Source organism: Barbus barbus (genome assembly GCF_936440315.1).
Source record: "Barbus barbus genome assembly, chromosome: 16".
NCBI lineage: Eukaryota > Metazoa > Chordata > Actinopteri > Cypriniformes > Cyprinidae > Barbus > Barbus barbus.
In genome coordinates this window covers 15,393,001-15,417,363 of record NC_136744.1, presented here as the reverse complement: position 1 = coordinate 15,417,363, position 24,363 = coordinate 15,393,001, and the positions used below count along the sequence as shown (strand labels likewise).

At 35.2% G+C, this 24,363-nt stretch overlaps 1 protein-coding gene across 1 annotated transcript; it reads left to right on the top strand.

Moving 5' to 3' along the window:
• The first annotated feature begins 2,954 nt into the window (after positions 1-2,954).
• LOC306882131 (regulator of G-protein signaling 17-like) lies at positions 2,955-22,970 on the top strand. The gene is made up of 6 exons (XM_079436614.1): positions 2,955-3,149; positions 5,478-5,706; positions 11,474-11,604; positions 19,412-19,486; positions 19,716-19,947; positions 20,830-22,970. The coding sequence occupies exons 2-6, from the start codon at positions 5,704-5,706 to the stop codon at positions 21,013-21,015; spliced, it is 627 nt and encodes a 208-aa protein (XP_079292740.1). The 5' UTR covers positions 2,955-3,149; positions 5,478-5,703; the 3' UTR covers positions 21,016-22,970.
• The last annotated feature ends 1,393 nt before the right edge of the window (positions 22,971-24,363 follow it).

Sequence of the window (24,363 nt, the reverse complement as noted above, 5' to 3'; positions counted from 1 at the left end):
CATGACTTCAGTCCATCAATTATCACATTTTAAATTTAAACAATCACTTCTGTCCATAATCCATAGTAACTCTTCCTTCAGTGAAAAGGTTCATCCCCTGTTGTCCTCTCACATCAAAATCCACCAACATATTTGTTTAGAATTGTTTTGGACTGTTTTTCGCTTGTAAATGATGCTTGTGTATATTTCTCTACTGATTCAGATACAATTGTGTCATGGATAGAGGACTAATATTTTTGCCAAAAGCAACGATTTTAAGTTAAAAATATCTTGATGGATTTATTTCACTGTTAATTGATGGACTGGAGTCGTGTGGATTACTTGTGGATTATTTTGATGTTGTTATCAGCTCTCATTCTGATGGCACCCATTCACTGCAGAGGATCCATTGGTGAGTAAGTGATGTAATGCTTCATTTCTCAAAATCTTTTCTGATGAAGAAACAAACTCATCACATGCTGGATGGGCTGAGGGTGAGTAAATATAAAACATACATAAATAAATAGATTTTTTTTTGGACATTGAATATACACTTTTCAGTGCATTGGTGTTTTCAGCTGGCCTGATGTTTTCTCAAAAGAATCCTCTAAATGGTCAACTGAATTGAGATGGGGGGTCAGCGTGGAGCTCAAATAGAATCTCATGCAAATTTATGAATTGTTCATAAGGGGGACCACATTAAAGTAAATACAAAGGCACCCAAAATATTCCCCAGTTGTTCCAACCCTAATGAATCATCAGAACCTCCAGAACTCACATAGATTAATTTGTATTCTTGTCACATTTCTGTGTTCTCCAAGACAATATTTGTACATTTGCCCACCATTTATATAACAATAACCAAGGATATTCTACAAGTCAAGTGGTAAGTCAAATACTAAACCTCAGGTGTTAATAAAAATGCTAATATAATGGAAAACATTGCTCTAACACATACTTGCACTGCTAGATACACCTGCTTAGATGACTCAAGTATTAAGATTAACAGAGGGAACATTTTGCTGAAGCATTCAAGGACAAAACCCTGACAGGAAGCCATGCAGTAAATGTAAAACACAAACAAACAAATAAATGAAATCTTAAAGAAACCAAAACCATAAGCAAATCGCAAATAATCTGACGGCAAAGAATCACAGAACTCAACGTATACAGGCAGCTGTACTGCTTTAATGTTTAGAAGAGGTGTGATCCAGGAGTGTTTTTGATCAGACCTTTTATTGTATTGTATTGTATTGTAGAACAGCTATTTGGACTGGAAATTATCTTCAGCATCTTTTCACAGGTGCAAGAAGCAAGTTTTATTAGTCTGGGGACAAGCTCTAGCTCCAAGACATAGGTGGGCTTCCTGTAATGTTTTTAATTGTTCCGCAGAGGGGTGATTTAGTTAAATATAATAATAATAAACAAAACAAAACAATAACTGGTTCATACAATGTGGATCTAATAGTCAGAAGGTATTTTTTTTTTTTTTTTTTACATGCTCTGGTATTAGAAATTATTTATCATTATGAATGAAATGAAAAATGAAGAAAAATGTTTTATTGTTGTTAAAGAATTATTTGAATATTGTTAATACAGTTAGAGGACAATAAAGACTGCGATGAAGCCAGAGTCTGAGTGTGTGATCTTATATCATGCTGTTTCATAGCTTCACACAATGCACTACAATCAATGTGTAATATTTAGCATGAAAAGGAAGATGCCATTACAAAACATTATAGAATTTATGCGCTAATGCTACTAATATTTCGATACACTACTAGCTATCTGTTGTCATTATTTTCAACAAGAACTGACAGCATTATGGGTTATCTGTCATTAAACAAACAATCCACAGCTGGCTGTCTTAATAACCGCTGTAAAAAGTGTATATCTGCACCTCACAGGCATGATAAAGAGAAGCATCACTTTGATAGAGGTGGTCACTTAAATCCTACTATGACCAGAGTGCTGTGGTCTCAGTGCCTCCTAGTGGATAGCAAAGTGTTGCAATGGTGGTTTGTAGCAACATCATTCTATCTGGTCTATGAGAAATGCATTAAAAACAGTCACCTTGAATATTCATATCTATAAATTGCTTTTTGTGTGTACAGACATAATTTATAATGAATAATTATAGAAGTCTTCTATAATTTTCTGATTTGTATGTAATCAAATCAAATCATCTCTATAACTGAATTTTAATCGGCCAGGAGATTTGTCAAGTGTCAGGAGAAAAACAAAACAAATATAATGCATAAATATATATGGCTTTTTATTTGTTGCTTATTTATTCAACCTTGTGATATTTAAATATACATTACAGCAGGCAGAATTTATGTATTTTTATTTCAGTGCTGTTAGGTGGTTGTTTTCCTCCTTGCATTTTTGTTGTTCAGTAATAACTTTGCATGATAATCAGGCCCATAAGATTCATTTAGACTTCAACATTAAAAAAATAAAAGACAAAGTTTTGATGAAATTCTACTGTATTGCAGCAAGTTATTTTCTGTATATATTTTTTTATTTTATTACTTCTGTAGGCTATTGGTGCTTTAGCAATTCTATTGTATGCAAATTGAGTTTAGTTTGCAAAACATTTGTCAATAAAGTAACTGAAATTGTAAAATAAATAAACAAACAAATAAATATTCTGCCTCTAAAAATAAAATAAGGTTTTTTTTTTTTTGTTTTTTTTTTTTTGCTCATTCGTAACATTACTGTCTCATATAGGGCCTATGCATGCATGCATATATGTATATGTAACTAGTATACACTAACCGTTTAAAGTAAACAATCACTGTGGGAGACATCACAACAGGAGAATTTCTACTTTTACAGCAAAGTCGAGCCTTTTTACGTAGGCTATGTGTGTTGTGTATGTGCAGCAGGCAGTTTTTGTGAGATAGCAGAATCTCAGCCTGTCATTGCACCTCTGCCTCTGCACTCTGTCCGCAGCTCGCCTCGCGCTCCGTGAGCTGACAGCTCCGCCGCGCATGCGCAGGGCGTCTCCACTGGCTCGCTCGGTGCTGAAGTTGGGCGGATGGACGGAAAACACCGCTGATGGAGATAAAACGGCAGCATGCAATCTCAACGCGTGATACCCCCGATATCCGCATAAACACGTGTAACGACACCCTTTTAGAAGACTGACATCTAGAACAAAAGGGGTAAGGCGACATACGCTCTTTAACGGTCTCGGAGATCCCGCTAGCTCGCCAGCTAACGCGCTAGCCGTGCTTCCTTGCGCTGAGAAAATCAAAGAGCGGCTTTAATAGAACAAAGTAGCAGTTACATTTCGCCTGTGAAAAATAGCGCGGCTTTAGGGAACAGTTTGCCCATTACTTTCAATTGCACCTCGCTGTCTTGTGATAGAAATGATTTAGGGTTTACCTACGATGACTTTAGTAAAGATGCTGGCTGTTGCGCAAAACCTAGCAAGCTGCCTAACGTTACCTAGACAGCATTATTGGACATTATTCGAGCGACTGAGATTTTCCAACAGCATTTAAAACGCTCGCCTGCGTTTGGTAACTTCGTTGGGGCGTTTAAACCATCGTTAATGGTCCAACGATGCCTAAACATGCTGTCTAGGTAGGTTCCTTGGTAGGTTTTGAAACACAGCCGCTTTTGATTCCACAGACAGCCACTGCAACCGGGAATGAAGGCGAATAACGGGTTGACAGCCGTCTATATCTGTATATCACGGATCATTGTGTTGTATTGTTATACTTCAGAAATTAAACTATGACTTTTTGTCCTAATGCACCTTTTATATTTACCTCTTTCGTAGCCGACCATTTTCTCACGATTGACCTTAAATTAAATATATATTTTTTGAGTTTGTATATTATTTCTCGGACTTGCCAGTAATTATTTTTTCCTGCATTCAGTTATTGATGAGAGTTTCCTTCCGGAGGAGGGCTGATTGCTCGACCATTCATCATCATACAAGTTGTGAAGTTCCTCCCATTCACTAGTGCTTCTGGTTTTACAAGGCAGCTGGTTGTGTGAAACAGTCTGTTTCATGTGGGGAACATTTCGGGTGTCAAATAAAATGATTTGTCAGTAATGAATCCATTCATTAAAACCAAGCAGTAGTAACCCGATCCACACAAATGAAATGCACAGATTTGTACATTTTTGTTTCACTATTGAACACTGAAATGAAATGAAAATACACTGAAAACGAAAGCCAGTAAATTTGTATTATTTAATATACTTTCTATTACTGATATGCTTGGGTTTTTCACATTCTTCTGTGATAGATAATGAAAGATTAAGGTAGTATTGCAGTGTACTGCCTTGCAGAAATATTGACTTCTTTTCACTTGTCGATAAAGCCTAGTTAAAACATAACCCAAATATTTTTTTGTTTTTTTAATTTAAGGGTTATTGAGATTATAATGGTGTTACCAGTGTCAGATAGTAAAGGAGGACATATAATCTGCACATTATGAAATTAGATTTTTTTTTGTGTTTTTATAAATTTTTTGGAGACAATAACACTGCAATGCAATCTTTGCTTTCCAAAATTGAATTTCCAAAATTGAATGTCTTATAATAATTTCTTCACTAAAGACTCAGTTTTCTAGTTAACCAGTTGACTTATCTAGTTTAATATTAACGAAAGAAAGGTTAATTAGCACTATTTGAATATTTTAATTAGCACTGTTTGAATATTTGATTAATTAGCTATTTGAATTTTATCAGAACATGCAACAATTCATTTTAAGTAGTAATGAAACAGAAGTAGCAATAGACAAGATCTTTTCAGACAGTACCATTCCAGCAAGAAGTCTGTCATTTTCAGCGAAACACTCTTAAAAATAAAGGTTCTTTATTGGCACCAGTGGTTCTATGAAGAACCTTGAACATCCATGGAACCTTTCAAATGCAGAAAAGGTTCTTTATAGTCGAAAAAAGTTTCTTTAGATTTTTAAAGTTTTCTTCAGAATGGTTCTTTTAAGGCCCTTTCACTGAAATGTTATTTTGGGAACCAGAAATGGTTCTTCTATGGCATCACTGCTAAAACACCCTTTTGGAAACTTTATTTTTAAGAGTGAAGGTCCAGTTATGACATGTTTACATTATGCACGCTATGACGTAACATTACATATGCACAGATAAGATCTTTTAACATGCATTTAGAAATAGATAGGATGAATGCTTATCACTTTAAGGTTGTTTGTGTTATTAATAAAAGTGTACATCCTTTTTGCTTCATTTTGTCAAACAGCACATTATTATTCTTGTGGCAAACACTAATTAAATTAAAATTAGACTATAAGAAGTCCAGAAGTAATCAGATTAGACTTTCAGTGCAATCTTACAAATTTGATTAATATAAATTGTAATCAGTTTCAGAAGCGATCTACCCAGCACTGAGAATTACCATTAATCTTTTAGTTTGAGGTAAACTTAGTTTATTCACGCTTATTATAGCCCTAGATTAAAGCAGTTCTGATGTTCTCTTTCTGGTTTGATTTATTTCCCAGATGTCTTATCCTGGATCATTTAACCCTTGACTAACGGAAAGGGTGTACCTGCAAATACCAGGTGTTTGAAACCTACCTCCACCCACCTCCCGCATTCTCCATCAGGCATGATAAGAGAAGATACAAGAGGCCACATTTTGTTTTCCAGCACTCTGCCCGTCTCAACGTTTGTCATTACAGTCATGATTTTCTTACCTGATCTTCGGATGGATTGGTGCTAATTTGCATGGTAAGTTGGGGGGGGCTGTCCTCTCCTAGAGTGATTGCAAGTGCTTTGATGTGGAAAAAGACATGTTTCCCGAACGTTGATGTGATGCTGCGCAAGGTGAGAAATGTGGGCGAAACGGGCCCCTGTGTGATTATCACATGTAACGGAACTGCGGTGTGACATATTTCTTGAGCTATAGGGTTTGTGGGTAACGGCTCTAGGAGGCTTCTGTTGTGCAGCCAGCCATGGCCTATGCTATGCATCACTTGCTGCCCTGGAATGTGTATGGCGAAGTGCACAAGGACGCATGAGACTTCCAGTGGGAGAACGGGGTTAGAGTCGGGACGACTGCGGCATCTGAGCATGCTCGCACGCAGAGGCATTTTCACACTTTGTAATGTAATTTACGAGTGTAGACTGTAATGTATTTTAAGCGGGGAAGTGAGTGCTCAAATGCTTGTTGTTAGAAATATGCACAATTAAAGAAACCTCTTCTGTTATTTTGAATTTTAGAAATGCGTTCGGACTTTAAAAAGCATTTGTAATCCATTAAGTAATCATTACTGTAACAGAAACACATTTCTTTGAAGATGTGTAGTGTGTGCATGTTTAAAATTTAACTTTTGGGTAGATATCTGTAACAGAAGCACACACCAAAGGCTGAAGAATTATGATGTCCCAGACAGATTATCTTTGCCTGTTGTTTCTCTGGAAAGCCCTTTTATTAACATAAATTTTTACATGGTTCTCCAGAATACTTGATTCTGATTGGTCAATTGTGTGCATTGTCCAGGGCAGTATTTTATCTTTATAGCTGATAACATTTAATTAAAGGGAAAGTTCCCCCCAAAATAAAAATCCTGTCATTTACTCACCATCATATTGATACAAACCTATACGTCTGACTTTCTTCTGTTGAACACAAAAGAAGATATTTTGAAGAATGTTTATAACCAAACAGGTTTTGTGACCATTTACTCATATTGCATGGACAAACCCACTGACAAATTTCTCATAATATCTTCTTTTATGATCCACAGAAGAAAGAAAAGACAGGTTTGAAATAAATTATCACAAAATATTTTTTGGGTGAACTATCCCTTTAATGGAGACTCATACAAATACAATGACAATGAACAGTTTTGACAGAATATTTGCAAGAAATTCACTAAAAATATCTGAAAACAGAACATGAGAATTATCTGTGACTAGACAGCAAAGGGGGCATAGTTATTGGCTGTTAATCTCAAAATTGCCAAATATTGTCTCATACATTGGTCTGCTAGTTTTTAGCGCCCTGGCACTTTTTGTTTTTAGCATAACATTTTATAAAATGATACATGACTTCCTGTGAGTCTGGTGTATAATTGTTTTTTCCTCAATACAATTTGTTTTACATATTGTGCAGAGCTTTTGGTCAATGTTCTAGATGTGAACAAAGGGACTCCTCAGTGTGTTTTGCATCAGGATGCATGTTTTCCATTACCTGGCACTGAATAACTGATGGTAGTTATGTTTTGCATATTTGGTTTATGTGGCTCCATTAGAGTAAACTCTCATAGAGTGTTCACATTACATTCCAGACAAACTGAGCTTTCATCACCAGGTAGCAGGGCTGTTTATCACAACACTTTTTTAAGTGTAAGGATGACTTTAGAGGTAAGGCCTTTGTTTAACTAAATATTCAGAGTATTCATATTTTGGCATATGTGATGTCAGTAATATTGATAGTATGCAATGAGACCAGGAAAACCTTATAGAAAAAAGTTTATATTACCTTAGTACAAGCACTATACTAATTCTAAATAACAAACAATGTTTACTTTCATATGCAGTGTGCTTTATATATTTATTTTAGAGAGCTAATTTTGTGTAGCATATTTAATGCTGTTTTCTTGCATACAAATTGGCTGTTGTGAGCTTTTTGTCCTTATTACAGCAATGCATTTCAATCAGCAGTGAATCTTTAAATTATGCACCACACGTTGTGACAAAAAGTCAGCCAACCAAATGCCCTGTGGCTATGTGGTTATGGGATATTTACCAGTACCATACTGGGAAATGATAACTTGATATGGTCCCAGACCTCCAGCTTGTCCATTTAGTGCCTAGACTGTTTGTCCCTAAATATTTGGATCAGATGTCTAGGTGATGTGATATGGTGTTTGTGCTGCCAAACCCGGCCAAAAGATCAGTTTCCAGAAAGCTTTGTGCTAAAATGAACAAATTTGTTGAGGGTATGTGTGAGGCATCATGTTTACCAGGGTTTCCCAAAGTGTATTGTCACATTATTTATTTGCAGTTCACGCAAACAACTTGTAGAGCTTAAAGCGATTAATTGAATAGAGCAATGAGGCTAGTCCAATTCAAATCCCATAAAGGCCACCAAACACCTGATGTGGTGCAGGGGTTAAATGGATAGTTAGCTGTGAAATGAAACATCTGTCATTATTTACCTTTTATAGCTTTTGAAACCATTTTGACAGTCTGTTCTTCAGACAAATGTATCAAATGTCTGCAGAAGACTTGGTCTATAGCGTACGTAGTGTTTATTAATACTTGAAATGATCTTTTATTTGTATCTTTTCAGTTTTTTTATTTTAAGTTTTAGTTAATTTTTAAAATGTTTTATATTTTTATTATTTATCATCATTATTATTATTATTATTATTATTATATTTAACTTTTAAATTTTTATTAGTTTTAGTACCTTCAGTCTTTCTTCTGATATTTCGAAGAATGTTGGTAACCAAACAGTTGCTGGAAGCCAATGACTTTCATACTATTGTTTTTTTTTCTCGATACAGTGGAAGTCAATGGCTTCCAACAACTGTTTGGTTACCAAATTCTTCAAGATATATTGTGTTCAACGGAAGAAAGAAATTCATACATGTTTGGAACATCTTGAGGGTGACAGTAAAATATAAGTTTTTATTTTTGGCAAGGCAAGTTTATTTATATAGCACATTTCTTACACGGGGTAATTCAAAGTGCTTTACATAAAAGGAAGTGAAATAGTAAATATTATAAAAAAAATAATAATAATGACAACAATAAAAACAAGGAATTAAAAATAATAATAATAATAATCACAACAATAAAAACAAGGAATTAATAATAATAATAATAATAATAATAATAATAATAATCACAACAATAAAAACAAGGAATTAAAAATAATAATAATAATAATAATAATAATCACAACAATAAAAACAAGGAATTAATAATAATAATAATAATAATAACAACAACAATAAAAACAAGGAATTTAAAAACAAACATTCAAACTCTTCCGCACTAAGTGAAAAAACCTTCCAAAATACCTAACTATTCCACTACTTCACCCCTAATTACTTACCATCATAAACCAAACAAATAGAACTCAGAGATCCTATTTTCAACTGATTAACCAACACACTTGTCTTTCTTTGCCCACATTCTCTTTACCATCACAGCACTTACTTTAACCTTCTGTTTAAACTTAACTTAAATGATATAAAAATTGATTTAAAGTTAATTTAAAACAGTTAAGAATAGAAAATGACTATACATAAAATACAGTGCAATCAGTTCAGAAGTTCGCACAATTTTTGGGTGAATTATTTAAAATATTTAATCTAATATTTAGATATTTATACTAGTGCTGTCAAATTATTAATTGCATCCAAAATAAATGTTTTGTTTACATAATATATGTATGTGTGCTGTGTATATTTATTATGTGTATATATAAATATACATGCATGCATGTTGATATTTCAGAAAAATTGTTTATATATTAAATATATTTATTTAAAAATATTTATTTATCATATAAATTATATGAATATAAATATAGACATGTAAATACATGTAAATATTTTCAAAAAATATACTGTGTGTGTATTTTTAGATACATAATAAATATACACAGAACACACACATATTATGCAAACAAAAACCTTTATTTTGTATGTGATTAATCGTTTGACAGCACTAATTTATACATTTTAATAATTAAATGTTATATAATTATAATATTTGTATAATATTATATTACATCTAATCTAATATTAATATTTTACTTGAGCATTAATTTTAATTAACAAAAATAATTAATGATTTAATTTACACACACACACACACACACACACACACACACACTGATATGTCTGGTTTGCTATCCTTGTGGGGACTCTCTATAGGCGTAATGCTTTTTCTACTGTACAGACCGTATTTTCTATTGCCCTACACCAACCCTACACCTAAACCTACCCCTTACGGGAAACTTTCTGCATTTTTAGATTTTTAAAAAACGACATTCTGTGTGATTTATTAGCTTGTTTACCCGTGGGAACCTCAGATTAGGTCCCCACCGTGACACGAGTCCCCTTGAATCTGTGGGTATTCAGGTTTAAGTCCCCACCTGAACAGAAAAACAGGGACACACACACACACACATATATAATATATATATATATATATATATATATATATATATATATATATATATATATATATATATATATATATATATATATATATATATATATATATATATATTATGTGATTTAATCAGTGATCAGAATCACATATGACAGTTGTTAATGGTTTTAATATATATCACATATGTCAAAATCACATATGACAAAGTGCTTCCATAGTACGAGACCATTTGGTCACTATTAATAAAACTGTCAAACAGAATTATCACCCATGTGTTTCAAAGACATGTTAATGGTATGGTGATGGATCACGAGTGGAGCATAGCTCACAGTAACAACACTTGCTTATTTTCTCTCCTGGTAGAGTGCTTCTTGGAAACACATACAATGCAGTTAAAATGTTTGTGGTTGAGATCTATGCTCTGATGTTGTTTTTAACAAGCCGGTGATATTGGGAACCAAACATGGAAGAATTTATTGAAAACCATTTTATTTCACGTCTGCTCTCTGGTTGCCTGAGTACAGGTAAAAATGTTGATTTGCACAGAGATTTATATGTATTTGGTGCCAAGCCTCCAATGTAAAGACGTTATGAAATCTAAAATTAGAATTTGGTGGCTCTTAAGTACTAGGAAGCTCCTAAATGTTGACAAAAAGCACTTTTTTTCCTCCTTTTTTAATTTTTAATTTGTTTTTTACAGTAAAACAGACCTAAATATAGATGAATCATTTAGTCTCTAAAATCTATTTATCTATTTATCTAATTAGTTTCCCCTATAGGAATAACCTATTTTATAGGGTAACCTATTAGGAATGAGTCATATGGTTTTATTTAATTTATTTTAAGAAACAGTAAGCGACAGCCATTGCATTTTTTAGAACATGTGAGATCCCACACTACTACTGCCTGTGTGTGTGTTCAGGGCTGGGGGAGTGAACGCTTCAGCCACATCAGCATCTCTCTCTCTCACCCTCCTACAGCTCAAACTAATTTATCATCTTGCCAGAGGAATGAATGTGTAGTCTGAAGAGGGGATTTCTTTACTTTCTGTCTGTCTGTATGTCTGTCTGCCTCTCATTCTCTACAGACACGCTCTCATGGGCATTCTTGTAGATTTCAGCTGAATAAGCATCTGACAGTAGAGTAGGAAACAGTCCAACAAGCTTAGTTACTGAGCATCCTTATGATCGTTTCCATTGGAAAAGCTACCATAAATCTCTCCCTGGAATCTGCTAATAATTAATCATCTCTTTCGGCCTTACTTTAGATTTAGAAACATTTGTAGTTAACAAGACTCTTCAGCTAACACAGTTCCCAAGCCCCCACTGCTTTGTTCCTAATCTGATGTGTCTGTCCACAGCCTCAGAGTGTGAGTGGAGTTGAAATGAGGAAAAGGCAGCAGGGACGCATTGAAGGACCCCCACAGGCGCCTGGTCACCCGAGGCCCAACACCTGCTGTCTGTGTTGGTGTGGATGCTGCAAATGCCTCTGGTACACCCCATACTTCATTATGTTCTGCTGTAAAGATGTACTTGCATGGTAGCTATTTGCTTAACAATGAGTTTTACATTGAGAAGCACATAGTCCTTTTAAGTATTTTATCACCATTAGCTGCCTTAGGTACACTGGTACTATTCAGAAGTTTGGAGTTCAGTGTTTCCTGTAGGTAGGGGCCAGACGGACACTGACACAAACACTTAAAGCAATCATGGTGTTCATGTGTTTCTTTTAATGGCAGCAGTCAATATAACTGAACAATTATTTTCCCCAAATTCAGTTTTATTAATTTTTTCAAAATTAAATTTTTTCAGTTAAAATTTTTCTGGACTCTATTTTAATGGTTAAACAATTTTCAACCAAAAAAAAGGATGAATTAAAATCAGGAAACAAACAATTTAACATAAATTTACTAAAAGTTTAACAAAAATTACATGTCTAGGGCCAGATGAAATGTTTTATATTTTCCAACCTTATGTTTTGTTGTTACCAAAGTTTTAGCATGTCTCACCATTTGAAAGCATAAAAACAATGTTTCATTTATTTTTACAATAGCCTTATGATTTTTTTCTGTTTATCAAATCAAGGCATAAAACATTAATTTAATTTATCTTTTAATTAATGAAAATTAAACAAATTATATTTTTTGGCAAATGAAGGGGATTTAATATTATAATTAAAACACTGTTATATTGTTATTATTCCTTAAAAATAAGGTTTTAATCATATTAGTAGTAGTATTACGTACATATACTGAACAATTATGTATTTCTGACACAATGTCTTCAAGACAAGTTAAACTAAACTTTTATTTTGATGCGTTGCCGTGTGTATGCAAATGTATGTGAGGATAGTTTTACTCAAATGAAACAGTTAAATGCTCATGAAGTGACTCTCAGAGCAGTTCTGGAGATGTGACAATGGCAGATCGCAAGAGTAGTAAACAAAACCGAGCATCTGCACCATTCATTATCACATAGACGCGCAGAATTCATATTTAAATAGTTGTTTTGCGGCTTAATTACAAATACTTGTGTGAGTGTGCTCACTTCACGTCTCTGTGTGTGTGTGTGTGTGTGTGTGTGTGCGCGTGCGCATTGGGGCGGAACTCTGCTGTGCGTGATGCAGAGAGCGCGACCATGTAACGTAGAGAGACAGAAATGACATGCCGTCGTGTAAATAAAATAAATAACATAAGGCTTAAATAAAGTTTGTTTAATAAAAGAACAAGGTATAGACCTGTTCTATAGGAAAGGTAACTTTAAATGACTTCTGTTGTGATCTGGTGCTATAGAGAAAATAAAATTAAATAAAATTAACTTGACCTTCAAGGGGGGGTGGGGAGTCCCCCTAATATAATGGCAGGGGAAACACTGGAGTTGGTAAGATTTTTAAATATGTTCTTGAATTAAAAATACAGTAACAACAGTAATATTAGGAAATATGTTTACAATTTAAAATAACTTTTCTTTTTTAATATATTTTTGAATGTAATTTATTTATGTGATGGCCAGGGTTAATTTCGTTGATGAAAAATGTCAATTGTCGTCAATTAAATTTTTTCACAGACGAAACCGAGACGATAACGAAATAAAAACTCTTTTTGAATGACAAAAACAATCACGAAATACTACTGACATTTTAGTCAATGATAAAAACAAGACGAAAATGTTAGGGAGGGACGATTGAACAGAGATCCAGTCAGAACTAATCTCCTGCGTGGAAGGGAGGGTTGATGCCCACATTTCAAATGTAAAGATCTGATCATACGTTTGCATACACTTGCTGCACAGCTCATAAATCATAAAAAAAAAATGCCAGCATCTAGGGGTAAGAGAAGAGCAGACCTATGGATAAATTTGATATTTCGTGTGACAATGTGAAAGAGTGCTTAATTCGGTCCAGTTTTCTGAGCCGAATCCCGCACACAGAAAAGCACCTCAAACAGAGCACAACTACTGAATTCAGTTCGCTTTCGTGTTTAAACGCAGAAAATGATCTCAAATTATCCATTTGGATGAGTATTCACGTAAATTCACCCGGTTATGTCTTAAGTGAATGTAAACTGTTGGGAGAATATCGTCAGTGTATTGAATCCTTGGAGTCAGTTTTAAAGGGACAGCAGCCTAATTGTTGTCTGTATCCTTATTTTTAATGAATCAACAAAAGAAAGAGAGGAATTCACTCACTGCTCTTGACTGAATCAATTTAGTAGCTTTAATAAGGATTCATCTAAATTTAATTTGTATAAATATGTCTGGTTAAAAGAATGAAGGATGTTGTATGTAAGTTGTAAAATAAAGAATGCATATTATAGGCCCTATAACCGTTGGTATTTCAATGAAAAGAGGACCATATTCTTGTTTCATTTTGAGAAGTGGTTTTACTTAACGTAGTGTCTATTAACACTAAGTCCAAATAGCCCGCCTTGTTGGCAGAGGCTATTTACACTAACTCCGCCCACCAAAGTGTGATTGGGATAGTCAACATTATAAAAAATGGCTATGAATCATCAGCTCCAGTGGCGCAGATGGTAAAGCGCGTGCCGTGGTCTTTTTGACGCGATTGATCCAGGTTTGAACCAGCCTTTTTTCTCCCTTTTCAAATCACATATCACATTGTAAAGGCATTTATTTTCAATAAAAATTAAGTATAGGCCTATTTATTCGTTATAATATACAAAATATATATATATGTGTATGTATGTGTGTGTATGTGTGTGATGTGATGGCTATGATGCCCATGTGAATCCTCGTGTTCTGTTTGTTGCTTTTTGCGCATGTAAAATTAATCCCCGGAAAACAAATGTTAGTATTTTTAACGGGGCACAGACACTTATTCTTTCTAATTTAATTCAGTTCAAATTTAAAATAATCTTGTCGGTTAATGGATAATAATCGGTTAATGAGCGTCGGGTAAAATAACCGAAATTATCATCCCTAGTGTGAATGCAATAATTACACTTGCTCTGACGGCAGCAGGTAGTCTTCCATTTAACTAGCTAAGCTAAACATGCTTAAATTAAAATTGCCTAAAGCTAAAATTCTCTTGTATTCACGTTTTAAAACCTGTTGTCCAACAAAAGAGAACATTATAACCTTTTTAGTCCACAACTTTTGTGATCTGATGTAGCTTCTTGTCACAGAATGAGGCAGAAAATGTTCCATAGGCTACTAATACATCGATTAGCAATGGATTATAAATATATTTAATTATTATGAAAATACCAGAGATGGCTTGAATAACACAGATAAACTATACATTGTCGTAGTCGAGTGTTTATTGTTTGTTTTATCATTCAAAACGTTTATATCTTCTGTTTACGCAGTTACAGTGATAGCAATGCCTTTGTCCATATTGGGGATTTCCTGGAGCATCATGAGTTCCGCTACTTCTGTGACTGGATATGTGGATGTTTTTGTGCGAGGGCGCCCTCTGGCGTCCAGTATGAATGAAAGACATCATGTGTTTAGTGATAATGGCTAATCCAATTATTTATTGATAATTTTTTAATATTTTCTTAACTTTTTTTTTTAAGTATCGGTTCAGGCACCGTTTAGGCACCGGTACCGTTTTAAAAGTATCGATTTGGCACCGGTATCGGAAAAACCCCAAACGATACCCAACCCTAGCTATGGTCCGTCTCCATAGAAATCCATGTTAGAATGAGATAAAAAGATGGAATGAATTGAAACTTTTTGAATATAACTAAATATAAAAATGTGCAGAGGGTTAAGCTGTGCTGTTGTTGGCTGCCACAGTAACGGCAATAAACTAAGGAATTCCTTTAAAGTACTTGTTTTGCATACCAGAAAATCTGTCATGTCCGGTGTTATGCCCAATTCTGACCCCTGCCAGATTATTACCCCCCTAGTATTGGTAGGTGTTAGGGTTAGGTGTGGGGGAGGGGTTAGGATTAGGGGTGGGGTTAGGATTAGGCAATCAGATAGCGATTTCAACGAGAGGGGTAATAATTTGGCAGGGGGTCGAAAGTGGGCACAATACCGGCACTGTATGCATGGCTTGTAGCGCTCAAGTTAAAATACTGAGTGAAAAATAATAAAATAATATGTTAAAATGTGCACTCTTATTATTCTGTGGACAAAATCTTGTGAACTTCGCCCCAGTCGGGAGCTATATATGCATCAGTCCTGACTCTTCAAATTGTTTTTTATTTTTTGTGTAAGGCACCACAATACTTTGTAACAGAAATGGTTTAACAGAATTATGACAGAACTATGGTTTATCTGCAATTAACAACTCATTAACAACAAATTTATTTTCAAATATTTCATGCATAAAGAAATGCACCTATTCAACATTTTTAGTGCACAAGGATGAGAAAGTTATATAGTCTTTAAGTCACGTGTTTTCAAATATATTATAAAAAAAATGCATTGACATTTGTCAGCCTCGAAAAAAATGAAAAACAAAAGTGCATGCTTAACAAAAATAAAGTGCATCCTCATACCAAGGTTAAGTCGCAACACCGGTTATCACTTGCCCACCGCAGCACCGTCCCTCACTGTCATTTAGATTTTTTTAATAGTAATAAAAATCATTTAGTTCAGTTAGAGAACAGACACTACAATTAAAACTGAACGCGGCTGCTCAATGCAGCACACCAAACAAACGACAGCCGCGCATCACAGACCAGATTTCATTTATCACCTGAGGAGAGTGAGTCGAGCTGACTGACAAGAGTAAGGTGAAAAAGACAAGACGATGGCAGAAGAGTTTCAAAACGAAATGTAAAAGCACCTGTTTTAAAAAATATTTTTGGATTTTGAAAAGCCTGTTGACCTGCCATTTATCTAAGGTGATATTGGAAGGTCTATTTATTTATTTTACTTTTTAAACATCTCAACTGTGATATTTTTCCCATTATTTTACATCAAGGTGTATGCAGTCCGTGCCTCAACTTTCCATCTCACTAATAAACGTACTACGTTTTATAATTATTTGTTCCTCAGTCTTTACTGACTTTCAGTTTTGTATAGGCCTACCATGCATAATTAAAATTTGTAAGTTAACTGTTATTTTATATTAGGCATATAGCATGGTGTATTTTTATTCGTTTTGGTAATAAAAGTTAGCTATATGTTCTATGTTGTTGTTGCTTGAATTAAATTCAGGCAATTGATGCCGAATTGCCGTTAATTTAAAAGTGAAAATAAAATACGCACGGTGCTTTTACAAGCTATTTAAGCAAAGGAAAGTGAGAACTCAAGCGTTCTAAAAACAAACAACTGCTTGACGCCGAATTGCCACTAATTTGAAAGTGAAAATAAAACGCGCACAGAGCTTATAAGCTATTTAAAACCGAAGGAAAGCAAGGAAAAGAGAGAAGACTCAAACGACGTCCACCCCCCATCCACCGAGGTGATACCGGTAAGGTGTTGACACACGTCGATTAACCAGTGGGAAAAGTTCCTCACTGTCACAACCCTACTTGATGCCTTTTTTCCTCCTTTCGGAATCCTTGCTGAACATGCGTTGGAAATAGCAATGGCATTGTCCTCTGCCACCGAGAAAAACTTCCAGACCGGCGAAGACATATTCGCAAATGATGACGTAATGAGCACAACACATGCTGAGAGTCACTGCAGTTTAAAGCTGCAATCACTTGCACTCGGAAAGATGAATCTCAGATAAATCAGACTGATTGATTGATTTACCAGCAAGCATACTTTATCGGATCTAGTTATCGGATTTAATTGATTTATCGGAGCAATAAAAATTACGGCATTTTCTCTCATATCGGTCGATAATTTATCTGTCCAATAAATATCGTGCATCCCTAGAAGCAAGCGCTGGCAGAGATGCCGGAAGTGTGTCCTCAAGACGCAGTGTCTCGTTCCCTTCGGGGAACCATGGTTACATACGTAACCTGAGACGTTCCCCTTCAGGAACTCGAGCTGCATCGAAAACGCTAGGGGAACGAGATGCCCATGCCGCCAGACTTCCAAGTCCCTGCCCTGTGTGTATCCCTCGGGAGCACAACGAGGGCGAGAGAAAAGGGCCACGAGTGGCTAAAGCGACGGGAAAGGAATCTAATGGGAAAGGAAAAAGACAGGGGCTCGCCCGTCTTCATTCCCTCCACCTGATTCATCTGCGATTTCCCACAAGTGCAGCCGCCGCTCTGCCTCGGCAGGAACGCTGGTGAAAGCTCCCTCCTCAAAGAGAGCCTTCCGAGAGCAAATACATTCTGATGTTTATTCATGCTTATTTCATGCTTTAAGTACATATGAAAAGATGATCGGTTCACGTGTTTGAACGGAGGCGATACCGTGATCTGACACTTTAAAGAGCCACACAATTTGAAAGCTGAGAGTCCTGAGACCTTGTTTCATACCAGAAGTAACCTGCTGTCTTGTCTGTTGGCACGTTGTCAGTTTCCTCTTTTCTCCGCGATGTATGTTGAGAACATGGTGTGTAGTGTGAGTGGCATTATTTGTCGGAGCTAGCAACAGTAACTAAGGGTGGGTAGGTCTTTGCGAACGGTCAATTATCAGTGTCACTAATACTCATGGGAAGAAAATAACCTCCCTTTATTCACAGCTGGCCCATTATTTTCATTGTAATCTTTTATTTTAAATTTATATTATTTTAGTTAATTGTATCTATACAAACATACACATGTCATTTTTTTTAATTAGAAACTAATTCTGGCTGTTGTTACTCTTTAAAGAAATCGTAAGAATAAGTGTTCCTTAAAGAGTTAAATTAGCTTGTGAAAATATGGGGGGAAAAAAGCAGTTGGAGTTTGAGGCTGGGCCATTGAACAAAGAAAGACTGGAAAGGCCATAGCACAGCTTGCAGGGGGACTATAAATAACATGAATGAATACAAATATTGCATGAAATAAAGAAAACATTGAGGAGGCAGTACAAACCCTACTCTGTAACCTCGGGTTTCCACAGCCATCCCCCCACTACATACTGCCATTATCTGCTCAGTAAATGGCTATTTCTGTCCCACATCACATGCAAAACTGCTGTGTAGTACACGTTATATATTTAGAGTCTTGTCAGCTTGTCGAACCCCATGGCTAACAAACCCAATTATACTTGCTCTACAGAGACTTGGATTGAGAAACACAGTGGATGTTCACCTGTAATTTGTAGCTTAGTTTTAAGAAAAGCTCTTTTTGGACTAGAGTAATTTTAGTACTTTTATTATTATGGTTAGACTTGTGTTGGAAGTCTGTTTTTCTTTCTTCCCAAACTGGGGGCCAGAAGTGAGTGAGAAACATTTGAGAGAGTAAGAAAAACATAGTTTGGTGACTATTATTATTACATTTCAGATTGTGCCGTAAATTACAGTATAAATTGCCCTGGGTTTGTAATTTTTAATATAAATTTAATATTTTATACAAGGGGGAAAAATTTGGTGTACAAACTATATGCACTCAAAAATTGCTAGTGGATTTTACAAATAATTACAAAGAAATGGCAACACGTTAAATTAAATGAGAAATTTTGACGTAGAAAGACTGAAATTGAATTTTCTTATATTTACAACTTTGACAAATCATTTTTAGAGTGTATTTGGTCCATTAAAAAAAAAGTTTAAAAACCACTGGTAAAGGTGTTTACATATTACATCATCTATTATTTCAAAATGAAATATTGTTTTTTGTATATGACCCTTCAAACACCTGAGTGGCTATGTACTGTAAGAGCAGCTGTTAATCTCTAGTTTCACCATAACTGTGTATAACCTTGCATGATAATCAACTCAACATGTTTCAAATGCCACAGGGACTTTGCTGTATCTAACACTTCTCTTCTCACCCTAGGAATGAAGACAGAAGGGAACGTTCAGAGAGGCAAACATGCACAAAGATGGACAGCATAGAAGCAACAGAGGAACAGTGAGTTGTTAGAAACATCTATTATTGTTCTGGGACAAGATAACCCTCTTACAATGAGTGAAATCATCTAAACATCTCGTGCAGTTTCATTAAAGTTATTAAAGGCTATTTCATTTAAAATCAAGTGCCTTTTAATACCATTTACATACAGTAGTTTATTTATTGACAGCTGAAGTAAAGTTATTTTATAAGGGTAGCTCCTGCTTTTTTCATTGTCTCCCATTTGAAGGCATCCCACACTGGATGAGGTGATTGCCTGGTCACGGAGCTTTGAGATGATGATGCGCTCTCCAGAGGGGAGGGGTGTTTTCCGGGAGTTCTTGCGGTCTGAGTACAGCGAAGAAAACCTGATGTTCTGGATCGCCTGTGAGGACCTGAAGAAAGAAACCAACCCATCAGCTATCGATGAAAAAGCCAGGATCATTTATGAAGACTACGTCTCCATTCTTTCGCCAAAAGAGGTTAGGGGTGTATACAAATAAACAATGCTGTCTGTGACAGCAATACATGTAAAATAAATAAATATTCATATATTCATTTAAAATTCAACAAAACAAAAGATATTTTGAAGTATTTCTAAATAGTTGGTGAGGGTTTTTTGCCATTTCACATCTTAAAAATGTGATTTTGTTTATTGGTATTTATGGGTATATATGGGTGTTTTTTTCTATATACAACTTGAAATGATCACGTCTGTTTTGCTGAGCTCACTTTTTTTTGGAGTAACAGTGCTATTTTTTGCATTTTTTACACAAAATAATGTTTGCTGTACAATATTTCGCACTAAGCTTAAAGATTATGATTGTTCATTTATTAAAAAAAAAAAAAAAAAGCCAAACTACATAAAAATTATTTGAGTTTTTGATATAATGGGAGTTTTTTTAATGCCATTTCACAATTTTAAAAGAGTGATTTCTATTCATGGGTGTAAGGGTGTGCTTTTTATATGTACAACATGAGTCTGATGAAAAGCATGTATCTTGAAACATCACAACAGAGCTTTTTGCAAAATAAAAACCTTAAGTATCAAATTATACATTTTTTTCAGCTAAATAATAATAGTTGTTCTTAAAAAAAATTGATACACAAAACGTCTATGAATGTTCAGTTAGGCTTTTTTTTTTTTAACCATATGTAAATATATTTATATATGTATATTAAAAAGTATTTTTTGCCATATTTAAAAAATGAACCTAGTCTCTAAAAATTAAAGAATATTATTAATGAATCACAATACACAATATATTATGGTAAAATATTTCACACACAACGTTTAAATATAAGCAACGTTTTATAATCTCTAGGTGAAGTTGTTGATCTGTACATTTGTTGTCGGCCGCCAGGTCAGCTTGGATTCACGGGTGAGGGAAGACGTCAACCAAAGCCTGGCAGAACCCAGCAGTACGATGTATGAGGAGGCCCAGCTTCAGATCTACACCCTCATGCACAGAGACTCCTTCCCCCGATTTCTCAGCTCATCTGTTTACAGGGATCTCCTTAACAGCAAGAGGGCCTGCTTAGACACCTAGGTTTGAGCAAGAACATTTGTGACAAAAAAGCCCCAAGGTGCCACTTTCAAAAGGTGTGATGTTTCTTATTTCAAGAGTGAGTAGTTAAGCAATTCTGAGCATCCACTAGTGACCCTGAAGTTCAGTTCTATTTAAGTGCCAATATGAGCTGCTCAGGCAACTGTGACAGAAAAAACATGTAGGAAATCTGACCGATCCATTGTCTTTTTCATTCACCTGTTTTGTCTCTTTTGATCTCTCTTCCTGTTTACCTCACCTGTTCTCTTTCTCTCTCTGTGTTCTTTCTACCTGATCCTTTCCGTCTTTTACGCCTCGCATATCTGAGGACAGCTGAATAATGTTATTACCGGTATTATTATTTTTTAAAGAAAATCAAAAAACAACGGATAAGCGGTAGATGTTAAGCTAGAAAACCTTTGCATGATACAAGGTTATGGAATTTACTCCAGTTTGACATTTAAGACCAGGACTACAATGTTTTGTTTTTATGTAATAAAAAAAAGATGTTTTTTTAATGCTGTCATGGGGAGAGAACACTGTAAAGCTCTCGTAAGCGAAGGGAAAATTAGCTGTGCCAATTGTTTTGTAAAAGAGAAGCTGGGAAGTGTAACCGCCGCCTTGCCGTCCAAACTCTTTCTTTGCGTGTCGACAGTTCTTTAACTGGGAAACATAAGGGCTAGCTAGTGTTGTGATTGGGCAGCTAAATGAATCATGAACATTTCTTATTCTCTGCAAAAATCACAATGCCTCGACACTGAGTAAGGGCGCAAAAGCTGCTGATGCTGGTGACGACACAGTTTATTGTGTGAGTCCTCCTAGCCCCGCCCAGTCCATTACTAACAGAGAGAAGCACAGATACTGTATGTAGGCTGTAAGCTTCGCTGGATTGACCGAGAATTGCTTGAAAATCACTCACCAACAATCTGGAGGTTCTTAAAAGAGCCTCGAATTGTCTTACACATTAAAGAAATGTATTTTATTAAACAAAAGTGTAGTGAATACTATGCCTTGTTTTTGAGAGTTATACTAGGTCTATTTAAAATAACTGTGATCGACCTGCTCGATGAGGTGATGCGATGGAGTCTGATCCATCAGGGAAACTTTTCTCGACTTGAAACGAGGAGCGGTCATTTTCACAGCTCTGAAAACCACAGGTTATCGAAAAAAAACCCCGCAAGCAAGTCAGTCTTTTTTATAATACTTTTTTCCAGCATGCGTTTCTTCTGTTGTGTCATGTACACATTGCAATACTCAACCCAGATATGATGTGAACCTCTGCGGGAAGCATCACGTTGAAGATGATACTTATAAAAGATGATTTCCTTTCAAGGTTTAGACTCGTGTCCCTTGTTGGATTCAAACTTGAATGTTGCTGTTCAATTTTCTAGACATTTATGTGCTATTGCAATCGCAATCAGCCAGTGCATGAGAACACAATATTTAAAATACTGGTGTGTTAAACCACTCTCTCACCTTTTAGCGGAGAAATTCAAGAGTGAATTGCATTTAAACCAACGTTTTTTGGTCACCATACCCAACCTCATAGTGTCACTTTCCCTGAACTCTTGTGCCAACGAATGAACGTTTAAGTAAATCATGATCAAGTGTGTTGTTGTTGGGTTTTCTTACTGGTGCTCTGAGAGTTAAGTGCCATTCACTCTGCTGGTTTACCACATTAAAATGAAGACCTTTTGTCACTTTACCGAGTGCATAGATATCCTTCTTTGAAGTATTCGTGTGTGTGAGCATCAGCCAATGTGAGTAGGTCCTTTATGTTGTTTTGCAAACCGAATAGGTGTTACCTAGTAGTTTACTTACTGAAGCAGCGAACCATCATGGGAAGCTTGGCTTTCCAACATTTCTAAAACAAAATGATAGAATTTTCTTGTTTGTTTTAAAATAAAAAAAATCATGTCATTAAAGAAATGAGCAATAAATCTAAATTGTCTTGCTCTAAAAAAAGAAAAGAAAAAGAGAGACCCTACATGACATGTGGACATTTACTGTACCAAACTATCTTTGAGGGGGTAATTGACACACATTTACTGTAAGTTTTATGATAAATGTCAATCAAAATGAACGTGACAGTATGACTATTTCAATCCGTACATGTCAGTAATCCAGGAAGTCCAACATCATGGAAGCATTGAAACTACTGGACAGGGAACAGAGTGAATAGATGTTTTTTTTGTTTTTTTTACAATAGAAGATAATCATGTTCATTTAAATGATGGAAAATTTGAAACATACCTCTGAAGATCTTATTATTGACACAAAATGTGAGGCAAATAAAGAATGGAAATTGGTGCAGCATTATGCTACTATATTTGGATGCAGACGGAATCATTTAATAAAAACTATCGTAAAAAAAGTTTCACAGATGAAGGTATTATTAAAATTTGACATTTGCACGCATTATTAATTGGATTGCAGATTATACAGGAACATGCAATGTCTCATTTGGTCCCATTTACAGTGAACCGTCATTTTGAGAGTAGTTATGTTTCATTTCAATGCCTCAACTTTATTTTTGCTGCTAATGTTTTATCCGATTTAGAGAGTTTAGGAGTTTTTCACTTGACGACTGTCACAGTGATGGCGAACAGCTGTTGATAATGATTTTATCAGCTTGGAATGACTTGGAAAAATAACCTTTCTTGCCAAAAGGCTCCTTTTCTAAGCAAATGAAGTGGAGCCTGTGCTATGTGATTTATAAAAGCATCTCGTTTTCATTGGTTTTCCACTACCTCTCGTTATGCTTAGTTTTTCTCATCAAGTTGTTAATGTTAAAATGTTTATTTTGATCTACTTGAAGCCTAATACTGTAAATGAGATGGGTTTACAAAGAAGAGTAGCATTTTCTTTTGTTTGTTGAATTCTTTTCAGCATAATTATGATATATACTCACGAAGAATTCAGGAAGCGTACTATTTAAGGGCTAATCCCATATTGCCTATGCAAATATCTTAATTGTCATATTGGAATAATTAGTGACTGAGGACTGTTTTCCTGAAATTGGGTGGAATACTGGTTTACATTTGCCCTTTTCTGATATTCCTTAGTCTCTTCGGTCACATAATGTCATATATAAAATCCTTCTTGATGAAAAAGCTACTCAATTAAGATTGAAATAAATCTGTGTTGTGTCTACTGTGGGTTGACAATTCACTATTGAGGTAAAGTGCATATTGAATGTAAGGTACTGTGCATGCTAAAGTTTATTTGTTCAAGTGATGGAAAACTCTGGCCTCTGGAGCCGCATTGGGCAGGAGGGAAGTAATTGAATTATTTGTGGATGAAGCAAGTGTCTATTTGTGTTTTTAAGGGTGCTTCAGTCTTTTTTGTAAA